The sequence below is a fragment of the Ursus arctos genome, unplaced genomic scaffold, assembly GCF_023065955.2.
Source record: "Ursus arctos isolate Adak ecotype North America unplaced genomic scaffold, UrsArc2.0 scaffold_4, whole genome shotgun sequence".
Lineage (NCBI taxonomy): Eukaryota > Metazoa > Chordata > Mammalia > Carnivora > Ursidae > Ursus > Ursus arctos.
The window spans coordinates 49,573,598-49,586,125 of NW_026623056.1; the positions used below are offsets into that span (position 1 = coordinate 49,573,598).

At 37.4% G+C, this 12,528-nt stretch overlaps 1 protein-coding gene across 2 annotated transcripts in view; it reads right to left on the bottom strand.

Moving 5' to 3' along the window:
• The window catches only part of TBC1D23 (TBC1 domain family member 23), a 54,900-nt gene extending 42,765 nt beyond the window's left edge, over positions 1-12,135 (bottom strand). Inside the window, exon 1 of one of the 2 annotated variants that reach the window (XM_026492094.4) lies at positions 11,851-12,135. In XM_026492094.4, the coding sequence (XP_026347879.1) occupies positions 11,851-11,903 (53 nt within the window). In that variant the 5' untranslated portion in view covers positions 11,904-12,135. The remainder of the gene's footprint in view (positions 1-11,850) is intronic. The other variant, XM_026492102.4, reaches the window with a different exon arrangement.
• Between the last annotated feature and the right edge of the window lie 393 nt (positions 12,136-12,528).

Consider the following 12,528-nt stretch of genomic DNA (forward strand, 5'->3'; position numbering starts at 1 on the left):
TATTTAGTTAAGAATAAATATTTAAAGGCAAAATTAGCACTCAATAAAAGTTTTTTAAAGAAAAAGCATTCATACAAAATAATGAAAAAGTCCTAGAATTAAGCAATTAGTAATCATTCCCAGCAACTTATTAGATAGTCTGTATGATTTCTCATAGCCTATTCAACTTCAGAGTAACACTCTTGTCACCTGAGCATATTGAGATAAATTTCTAAGTTCAGATACGATGTTCTCTGAATGGAAAAAAAATTTTTTTTAATTCATGAAGCCTCTCAGTCTACCAAGTACACCAAATCAACTTCACCAGTTTTCCAAATTCTTGAAATCTAATCCTTTTTAAAGACCTAAATGTGAGATGGGAATCCATCAAAATCCTACAGGAGAATACAGGCAGCAACCTCTTCGACCTCAGCCACAATAACTACTTGCTAGACAAGTCTCCAAAGCAAAGGGAAACAAAAGCAAAAATGAACTATTGGGATTTAATCAAGATAAAAAGCTTCTGTACAGCAAGGGAAACAATCAACAAAACTAAAAGGCAACCTACAGAATGGGAGAAGATATCTGCAAAAGACATATCAGATAAAGGGCTAGTATCCAAGATCTATAAAGAACTTAACAAACTCAACACCCAAAAGACAAAGAATCCAGTCAAGAAATGGGCAGAAGACATGAACAAACATCTCTCCAAAGAAGACATACAATGGCCAACAGACACATGAAAAAAATGCTCTATATCACTTGGCATCAAGGAAATACAAATCAAAACCACAATGAGATACCACCTCACACCAGTCAGAATGGTTAAAATTAACAAGACAGGAAACAACAGATGTTGGAGAGGGTGTGGAGAAAGGGGAACTCTCTACACTACTGGTTGGAAAGCAAGCTGGTGCAGCCACTCTGGAAAACAGTATGGAGGTTCCTCAAGAAGTTTTAAAAATAGAGCTACCCTATGACCCGGCAATTGCACTACCAGGTATTTACCCCAAAGATACAAATATAGTGATCCGAAGGGGCACCTTCACCCCAATGTTCATAGCAGCAATGTCCACAATAGCCAAACTGTGGAAAGAGCCCAGATGTCCATCGGCAGATGAATAAAGAAGATGTATGACATATATACAATGGAATATTACTCAGCCATCAGAAAGGATGGATACTTACCATTTACATCAACGTGGATGGAACTGAAGGGTATTACGCTCAGTGAAATAAGTCAATCAGAGAAAGACAACTGTGGTTGTCAGAGAAAGACCACATATGGTTCCACTCATATGTGGAATATAAGAAACAGCGCAGAGGATCATAGGGGAAGGGAGGGAAAACTAAATGGGAAGAAATCAGAGAGAGAGAAAAACCATGAGAGACTCCATAGGAAACAAACTGAGGGTTGCTGGAGGGGTGGTGGGTGGGGGGATGGGGTAATTGGATGATGGGCAGTAAGGAAGGCACATGATGTGATGAGCACTGAGTGTTACATGCAACTGCTGAATTACTGAACACTACATCTGAAACTAATGATGTACTATTGTTGGCTAGCTGAATTTAAATTTAAAAAAATCTAATCCACTACAAAAAAAAAAAAAAGACCACATGGGACCTAGAATATATGTTAATCACCTAAACTTCAAAGAGTACAAAGAAACTATAGAGAAAAAACAATCACCAAATTTTTTCCAATCTTTAAAAATTAATTTTGTATCTTCAACTGGTTGGGGTCTAAGATATATTATTTTTGATAAAAATAAAAATTTAGAAGCTGCACTAATAAGGAAATCAATAAAAGCCAAAGTGTGCTACATAAACATCTTAAACATGTTATTTCTACTGCAAAGGATATTACTCAAACTTCTGAGTCTGCTAGCAGTATTAAACAGAGCCAAGAGATAAAATGGACTCATAACTTAGAGCATTCAAAAATATAAAGAACAATATAGTCTGTGATTATTGTTTCCTCAAATATTTCCACATCTGCTTATTCAACAGGTCCTATACATGACCCACTCCCTTTCAAAGTCCTCTCTCCCCCTCCTTTTCCAGTTCAACTCCCTGAAAACAGTAGTCACCACTCATTTCTACTTAACTCTCTCCTCATTCACTCAAATCCTCCACCCTTTTCCTGAAACTGCTCCAAAAAATCATTGATTATCTCTCTCAGTCCTTGTCCTCTTTGCATACTCTGCAAAGCTGGATTCTCTCCTTAAATCACTCTCCTTAAGTTTCCATTACTTTCCTATACCTCTAACCCTGGCTCTGAATTTTCCTTCCCTGTCAAAAGTACTCTTTTATTCAAACCTTCAATAAATACATGTTGAGCACCACTACCTGCTAGCCACTGTGTGAGGTACTGGAGATCTAGCAGTGAACAAAAAGTCAGGCTCTCATGTAGCCTACATTCCAGCTGGCGATTCCAAGTTTGTTTGTTTTTTTTAATGTTTTTTTTTTTTTATTATATTATGTTAGTCACCATACAGTACATCCCTGGTTTTTGATGTAAAGTTCCATGATTCATTAGTTTTATCTTAAATCCTATTACCTGAAACCCACGCAAAAAAGGTGGGAGCAGGTCCTTCTGAAGTGCAGTCTGTTTGTATTTGTCTGGAATGTAAATCACTATGAGCACAAATTAAAACATGACAGGCCAGCTTGCCCATATATATATATATTGCATCCAGGCACAAGCCTCTGATCAATTACTTAAAAACTCAAAAACGACCAGCTAACTAGTTGTAAGAACCAGCAGATTGTGTAAGTGTCAAGTTGCACAAGTGAAGTTGTGGTTTCATGACTACCTTGTGCCACCTTATTTCTGTTTATTTCTTAATGCCCAGGTCCCGACACATCAGCATCAAAAGCTTTGCTTGAACTTATTTTGCTACCATTGTTAGCAAACTGGTTACAAATTACTACCACACCCATACTCCTTAATTAGTTCCTGAATGTTTTGTGTGATATCTGTTAGAAATCGAAATAAGACAACTTTGTTACACATTCACTCCTACAGTAGATATGGATGAAGCTCAATGACCATTATATGTACTGTGTAACTTATTTATTTTATTTATTTATAAATTTTTTAAGTACGCTCTATGTGGGCCTTGAACATGACCCCAAGATCATGAGTCCCAAGCTCTACCAACTGAGCCAGCTAGGTGTCCCACGTGTAACTTATTTTTAAATACCAATCTCAAACCATTAAAACTTTTTTTTTTAAAGAAAGGTTTATTTCTTTTTTTTTTTTTGAGAGAGAGAGAGTGCATGCAAGGTGGCGAGTGGGGCGGGGTGGGGGGAGGCAGAGGAAGAGGGAGAGAGAGAATCTCAAGCAGGCTCCACACCCAATGTGGAGCCTGACGTGGGGCTCCATCTCAAGTCCCTGAGATCATGACCCGAGCTGAAATCAAGAATCAGATGCTTAACCGACTGAGTCACCCAGGTGCCCCCCAAACCATCAAAACTTTCTAACAACAGTATGAGACACATTAAGAAATGACCATGATACTTTACAGTCAATGAAAGCACAATATGGTAATTGTGAAATCTTGATGTTATCTAGATTTTTGTCAGAATCAGACACACTTATTATAGCACTTTAACAAGTTGTATATTTGAATGCCAAGAAAAAAAAAATCCCATTCACCAGCTTTAAAAAAAAATTAGTGAAACTTTGTATCAGGATCAGATCCACAAAAGCAGCTTTGGGAGATTCCCCTACCAAATTATACAATCCTCTCCAGAATTTATGCTTAAGCAGGATCTTGTGCCAAGTAAAGAAGGTGTAAATCTAGTCCTCTGTGCTTGACAAGCCAAACAAACATGGTATCTACAGTATTTCAGCACTGTGCAAAGGCAAAGGAGTCAGAGATCATACAACGCTGCTCTGTAAACTACTAAAATTAACTAACTACAAATAGAACAGATGCTTTAAATCTTCAGACTTATTTTTGATCCATAATCTAAGTAGATCAAATTGCAACAATGGTATCAATGGGGTGTGCCCCTTCTAAGAAAAAACTCAGGAATTTTTGCCTTAGCAAAAGGGGGAAAAAAGCAGCTATAGCAGCTCCTCATAATTTCTACTGTATATATAATGTTGCAATGCATTTGCTGTAAGACTTTGCTTGCAAAATGGAAGAGTATCTTCTTTACTAATGGGAAGCTGACTTTAGAGAGTGCTCCAAATCCTTTCCTCTTTCATGCTTCCTCAAAATGAAAAGTCCCTAACAGCATATACTGTGCTTTTCTATAGATAAGAGGTGACCTTTCCAGCACTTTTTTTAAAAGATTTATTTATTTAATTTTGAGAGAGAGAGAGAGACTGTAGGCATATGTAGGGGGGCGGGGGGGGGGGTGGAAACAGACTCACTGATGAGTCCAGAACCCGATGGATGTGGGGCTCCATCTTAGGAACCTGAGATCATGACCTGAGCTGAAATCAAGAGCCAGGCACTCAACCAACTGAGCAACCCAGGCACCCCGACTTTTCAGCACTTTCAAAGCACGAAGAAATGCACCAGGTATCCCCCACCCCACCAAAGCAGTAGTTTATTTGGAAAAAGAGTATGTCCTTTGCCCAAGAGAAAGAATGGGATAAAAACAACACAAGTCAACACAGAACAGCACATTACTTATTTCTATCGCAAATTTCCAATTTATCTAAAATGTGATGAGAAAAGAAACACTACCAATATCCCACCATCATTTTAGAAAATAAAGGAACACTACTACAAATGAGGTGACAGCACTGCACGTCTTTCCAAGGGTACTTTACCAATGGAGATTAGCTTGGCAAAGAAATTACACAATAGATTTTTTTTAACTTGCATTGCAATCATCAATGATAATTTATTTGATTAAAGAGAATCTCATTTACTTTCATGTCAGTGGTTAAATCTAAACAGAATCTACAAAATAAAGCTCAAGAATTGCTGGTATTTAATTACACAGCTATATGAGATAAATACATATCTTCTATGAGATAAATACATTCTATATGAGATAAATATGTTACTTTTATACTTCAAAACAAAGGCTAGAAACTCCTGAAAGGGGAAAGTAACCACAAGAGAATTATTTTAAAACCAAGTTTCTTGGGGGAGGTAGGGTCGTCTGCTTCTCCCTCTCCTTCTACTCCTCCTCGTGCTCTCTCTCAAATAAATAAATAAAATCTTTAAAAACAAAAAACAAAAAACCAAGCTTCTTGTTTCTTCAATATCCCTGAATAAAACTACAGAAAAATTACTGAGCTGATAAAGTTACTAAACTGTATAATTACTTATATTTTCTAATTAAATATCAGTACTATGTCCTCACAGACTGTAAATAATAATTCCATTTTATATATAATATAGGTACATGTAATATATTACTTATATAACATATATTTAACATAATTATACAAATACATTTAAATATATAACATATATAAGATAAGTACATATTATCTAAATGTGATACATAAGCATAATATCTCAAGATCAAAATCTAATCTATTTATTTTTGGCAAGGGTATGAGAATACATTATGAAAACTAAAGAGGTATATAGTATAGAATGCTCTTTATCACATCCCACCATATCAATTATGAATTGTCCCTTTTTGTGTATATAAGACAGACAATGTGGTACACAGCTTATGCATACCCTTACAGCTTTATGGGTGCCTCTGATATCAAATACATATGTTCAACAACGCACATCTTAGAACACTGTGTTTTCAAAACACAAGACTGAGCAAAGGACTGGCAAATTTAAATTTTTTTTTTAAAGTAGGCTCCACATCCAGCGTAGAGCCCAACACAGGGCTTGAACTCACAACCCTGAGATCAAGACCTGAGCTCATATCAAGAGTCAGATGCTTAACCGACAGAGCCACACAGGCCCCAGGACTAGCATATTTTTAATTGGGTTCTCTCTAGGTGTCTGTCCAAGTACATGTGAAATACATAATATATATGCAATCAACTTTAGAAAGGGCACAAGGCTAAAGGAGAAGTTTAAGTCCTAGATTTTCCACTAACTGGGTTTGTCATCTGACCATCCTAAGCCTCTCTTATCTCTAACAAGAAAACTACAATAACTCATAACGTCTCCTTCTCATAGAATTGTTGTAAAAGCCAAATGAGATAGTATATACAGGCATTACATAAGAGATAAAGCCCTATGCAAACACATAGTATTTTCTTATATCTTGCTAAAATTATTAAATATCACCATAGCAACCAGTTTTATGTAACAACTGCTTTAAAGCAAGAAAAGCACACAATACAGCATTCCTACCTAACTATGAAATGCTACGTCAGCTTAAGGATAAGAAAAAACTCCTTTAATCCTCAAGAAAAAGAGAGGAAACTTAAATGATTTAATGATTTAATTACTGATCATTTTCTCAGCTCAGGTCAAAGGTTAGACAGACTCTTAAAAACAAATATATAAGAAATTTCAGGAAATAGGTTTTTTTCAAATTGGCTCTTAACTTACTGCTCTTGCATTTCCACAAGAAACAATTTGCTCTTGTAAGCCTAACATAAGAGACTGATTTCTTTTCCATTTATAATTCTCCATATCTAAATAAGTTACTTCAAGCAATGTCCCTTTTCCCTTTCAAGCTACATGCTATTCAAGCAATTCAGAACAATGCAACTTCTGGTTTCAAATATGTCTCAAATTTTTTCGAAAACACCACAGAGCAGCTTGAATATAACCAGTCTTCAGTTAATGTCTGCTGAATGCTTTGCTAAACTGTTTCGCTTTTTTGATACATGAGGGAAGCCACTGTTTTTAGTTTATACCAAGTAGAATCCACATTTTAGCATAAGCAGCAGAAATGATTTGCCACACAGTTCTGTTCAGAATCAATTCTGTTCAGAAGTCAATTCTGTTCAGAAGACACCAACTCTAAGGTGGCTGTGTATTCCAGCACACTTAACAGGCTGCTCCAGAATTACCTGACTTGCCTCTAAGATAGGGAATGCACCTGTACTCTCTACAGTAAGTACACATAAAGGAAAATAAATTAATTGAATACTTTTTTTGGCATGCAAAAACCAATTACTAACATCCACAGGAGCAAAATCCTAGAAGTGAATTATTATTTAGGAATTACCTTTAAAAACAGTAAAATCTGAATTATAAGAAAAACATTAATGTAAATAGTATAAACAAAATAAGTCTTCTTAATTTCTTTTTAAGTCTTAATTTCTTTTTTTTGTGAGTTCATGAAAAGCTAAAGGTGAATCTTGGTATTTATTTATTTATTTTAATAATATTTTTTTATTATGTTATGTTAGTCACCATACAGTACATCATTAGTTTTTGATGTACTGTTCCATGATTCATTGTTTGCATATAACACCCAGTGCTCCATGCAATACGTGCCCTCCTTAATACCTATCACCGGCCCAGCCCAATCCCCCACCTGCCTCCCCTCTGAAGTCCTCGGTTTGTTTCCCAGAGTCCGTAAGTCTTCTTAATTTCTAACCATTGTTGGCATTCTACTTATAGTTTACAAAATCAAACAGATGTCACTTAAAAACCCCTAATTCAAAACAATAAGGTTTATTTTCTCTTCATTTTCTGTAGGATAGTATCTAGTCTGCCCAGAACCACAAGCTGTCAATATTCCTCTTAAATAATAAGTTCCATTCTCTTTCATATTAAATGTATTTCTTAATTGATTACATCATATCTGAAATTGCAATCACCTACTCCTTAAATCTCTCCTCATATTTGAAAGCTTATGAAACGGGAAGCATTGAGAATACTATTTACAAAGTGCACAGAACTTTGAAAAAGACCCTATTATTCCCAAAACAATTCTATTCACATTTAAAATGAACAATTAAAGTTTCTTTATGAACTGCTACTTTTACAATTTTAAGAAAAGGATAGCAACAATTTAAGAAGAGTTTAGCAATAAATTAAAATCATGACTTTAAAGTGAATATTGTGCAAAAATTTTAAACTAAACTCAGAATACCAACAACCGTTGGTAAAATTATTTATCTATACAAAAAATATTTTTAAAATTATGACTTTAGATCTTTAGGCATGTCAGGAAGAAAGCCTCAGAAAATGAGAAACTTCTGTACAAATACCGAGAAGAGTAATTATCCATCTTTGAAGTATAAAAATTTAACATGTGTTTGATTTTTACAAACCAGTAGGTTGTTTAAATTTAAATAATTTCAAGCTCTCAGGCACCTGGCTGGCTCAGTCAGCAGAGCATGAGACTCTTAATGTCAGGGTCATGGCTCAAGACCCACATTGGGAGTAGAGTTTACTTAGTAAAAAAAAAAAAAAATTTTAATAATTTCAAACTCACTATAAACATTTTTAAAGAATTTCTCCACACCCTCTGAGCTTACATGGCTGCAGTTTCAGAAAGTTACAGAGCTATTTTCTGATATCCTTGGTTTTTCATAAAAGGTGAGCATACAAGCAAACAATTACACAGTTCACAAAAACAATGGAGTCAGAAAATGTATATGAAATGACAGCTTGGTATGTTATTGCACGTGATTTTACAAAAGTCATTCAGACAATAAACATCTACTGAGCCACCTGCTATCAGCCTCTGCTCTTGAGAAGTTCACTAGGTAAACAACAAATGATAAATCATGTAATCAGATATATTACAGCATAATGTGTTAGGTGAAAAATATAACATAATATATAGAGATAAATTCCTCTGGCCAACTCATTTTGAGATATACATCATCTAGAACCTTGCTAAGGAGTATGGTCCATGAACCAGCACAATTGTCATCACCTAGAAGCTACTCAGGCAGAAATACAGAATCTCAGGTCCCAAGCAAATCTAGTGAATCTACATTTTAACAAGATCCCCAGGTAATTCTAATGCACATTTAAATTTTGTGAAGGACCGGCCTGGAACATAACTGAAAATATGTAAGTGTCGTCTTGTACTTTTAAGAACTTTGGGCCTCATCCTGAGCCTTTTTACAAAAGTATACACAATTTTAAATGGTCAGCTACCTAGTTTCACAGATTAAGAACAAAGAGGGAAATACCACTGACCACAAAGTAAGAAAACAGAAAAAAACTAACAAAAAGCAATCTCAAAAAGAGATGGTCACATGGGGCCATTTAACATAGCAACAATCCACCCTTTCAATAGCTGTCACCATATTACAGAAGTATAATAGTAATCGATATTCTTAAATGTGCCTCCTCTAACTGGATCACAAATTCCTTGAGGACAGGGACCTAGTTTTATTCTTACACACTTACATTTGTAAACTGAATGACCCTAAGTCACTGAGCTAAGTTCAGGTTAGGCAATGAGATACATAACACATTTCAGAAAAACTTCCATCTGAAAAAGTTACAATAAAAATGTGACTTGGTAGCTCAGTCGGTTAAGCATCTGACTCATGGTTTCAGCCCAGGTCATTATGTCAGGGTCATAAGATTGAGCCCAGCGTGGAGACTGCTTAAGATTCTCTCTCTCCCTCTACTTCTCCACCACCACCCCCCACACACACGCACTCTCCCTCCTTCTCTCAAAAAAAAAAAAAAAAAAAAAAAAAAAAAAGCGACTTTTTTTTTGGAAAGAGTAAACCCTCCCCATTCTGTAACAACCCATTCACCAGTCTAAGTACAGAGGCTTTACCAAATCTGTAGCTCCAAATCCAAATGTCCTCTCTGACTGTATTCAAACTCACTCCTAGGGGACACCCCTGAGCGGAGTAAGCAGAGAAAAAGGAGAAAGATTACATAAGAATGGAAGGAGAGCAGAAATCAGAGAATACCTCAGAGTTCCTCCACTCATGAAAATAAAAACAACAAAAATTGAAAGCCACACAACCTTAGAAGAGAACAAATGCTACCTTTAACATACCATTAATTCTATGCTCCTTGCCTCTGTGAATCAGACTCATATTCACAGTCCTCCTAAGAACTTCTCAAAGATACTTTAGAAACATTTCTCATGGCCTCCAATAAGCTTAACAGATCCAGTTTGTGATACAAAAATTCACACTTCCATGACAGCAAATTTCATGAAGTTCTAGTCCTCACTCTCCAAATAATTAGTTTTCTTGCCTATGCCCATGCTCACACTATTGCTCCTTTCAGAGGCCTTTCCCATCTGTTAATCCAATGTTAGCCACTAGCCATGAGGGCTATTTAACATTTGAAATGTGGCTAGATCCAATTGAGATGTAGGGTAAAGGTAAAATACACGTTGAATTTTGAAGGCTTGTTACCAAAAAAGATGTAAAATTATCTAATTGGTTTCTTTTAACAATGATATGTTGAAATAATATTTTGGATATAAATGTAATAATTTCAACTGTTTTTTGTTTTTTTTTTAATGTGGCTACTAGAAAATTTTAAATTACAGGGGCACCTGGCTGGCTCAGTCAGTGGAACATGTGACTTTTGATCTCAGGGTTGTGAGTTCAAGCCCCAGTTTGGGTGTTGAGATTACTTTAAAAAAATTTTTTTAATCTTTAAGAAAAAGAAAGAAAATTTTAAGTGGCGTATGTAGCTCATATTATACTTCTACTGGACATCACTAGTCTAAATCCTGTTGACTCTTCAAGGCCTAATTCAAACACCTTTGCCTCCATGAAGCTTCCCCCAATAACTGCAAATGGAAGTGGCTTCTGCCCCCCCCTCCCGGAAATCCCATTAACACTTTCACTCACATTCCCGAAGAGCTGGATTAATTTACCTTGTTACTGATCGTAATTTGTCACAGCTCTAACACAAGCAAATTGAGAAAAGGAACTACATGTAGGTCACAGGTAAATTTTCCTCCTACACCTTGGAGAGAGTACATACATGCATTAAGGTGATACTGGATGTCTGCTAATTGAGAGTTGAATTTCTCAGTTACTATATTATCTATCCCTTTCAATGATTTCCATTTCTTTCTCAAGGATTAAAGTCCATGTCTAAAATGTCCTGCATAATTTTTAGGCAAACAGCTTATTACATGAGCTGTATACATGTCATATGATGAAAAAGCAAATCTAAAACTAATGCATGTGGTCAATATACTTAAATAAAAATTCAAACAGTATCTAAAGGTTTCATCTTTCTTTATGACATCGTCCCTAAAAATGTATTGTAAAGATCAACTATTTCAAAAGTAGGTGCCTTTCTCAAAGATTAACGACCCTGCGTGACTGCAGTCTACCAAAAAATTATTGGAGGTCCCTCCCCCCAAAACCTCGAGTATAAGGTAAGCATGCAAAGTCTTGGGAGCAGCAAAATCAATGTCCACAAAGCATCCAAAGCTGTAAAGATTGAGCTGTGAGAAAAGTGGTCGGGGGGAAAAAAAAAGATCACTTGTATGAGACGAACAGTGGGAACTGTTGAAACGCAAAACAAGAAACAAAAACTAGAATAAAAAATATATCAACTCTGTGAGAGGGATCCTCCCTGGGTGTATCTCTCAACCTCTCAGGCAAAGGTTGCGGTGGTAATTTCAAGTATCTTGTCTTCAAATGGTATTCTAGTGCCTCAGATCTGTATCCCCGAAACTTCCTTCCGAACTAACCTACTCTAACTCCCAGGGCCACGAATTCCGGCCAAACCCAGCCCTCTCAAGCACGTTTTGGAAACCGGTGAACGAAACAGGAGGACCGAACTGAGGATCAGTATACCTGGGCGACACCCCTCTCCCTAGGAGTCCGGCCTTAGCCCCTCTGGCTTGACGGAATTCGCTGAAAGGACCCGGCCGGCAGAGGGGGCGGGGCAGGGCAGTGGACTTTGTCCAGGACGGGTCTTCCCGTTCCATGCTGGCGCCTGCTGGTGCCTCAGGGACCGGCAGGATGGTGAGAAGGAAGAATACAGGGGTAATAAGAATAAGCCCACTCACCAGCCGTCACCGCTCGACGTTGGCGGTGGCAGGACCTCTTCTCCTTCCGCCATTGCTGTTGACGTCCACGTCACTTTGCCGAAAAGTGGACCCGGCGCCGGGACAGACTCGGAGACCCAATGTCGTAAAAGATTCTCGGAAGTCTGGGACTGAGCTCCTGGAGAGGAAAAGAAAGAGGGAGGAGGCAAGAGACGGGAGGAACGCAACGTCACGACATCCCCACGGCTAAAGGCAGCTTGGGGGAGGAGACTTGGTCAAAGCTGTTACCCTTTCAAAGACTACGTGTCCCAGGATGCCCCGGGGACCAGGACGGAATGAGTGAGCAGGGGGAGTGGGCGGAGCTTGATGAGGGAACGTGACCTGGTGAAAGGACGCTGTGAGCGTCGCTTTTTAGCGTCCATTTGGCTTCTTCATTATATCTTGGCGTCCTACTTAACAAAATCAGAATTGGGAGTCCCAACCAGTGGAGAGAATAGGAAAGGGGAGAATGCCACAGGGAAGGTGGAAGGTAGGAGGATAGACACATTTCAGTCATTTCCTACTGTTAACAGCTGGGTTTGCGGAAAGAGTTGGGTGTAAGGAAAGGTCACGCCCACCCCTATTTGTGGGGCGCGGTCAAAAGTACAAATGGAGGCCACATACTTTTTGCCTGGATACTTGAAAGTTGTTTGAAAGCAA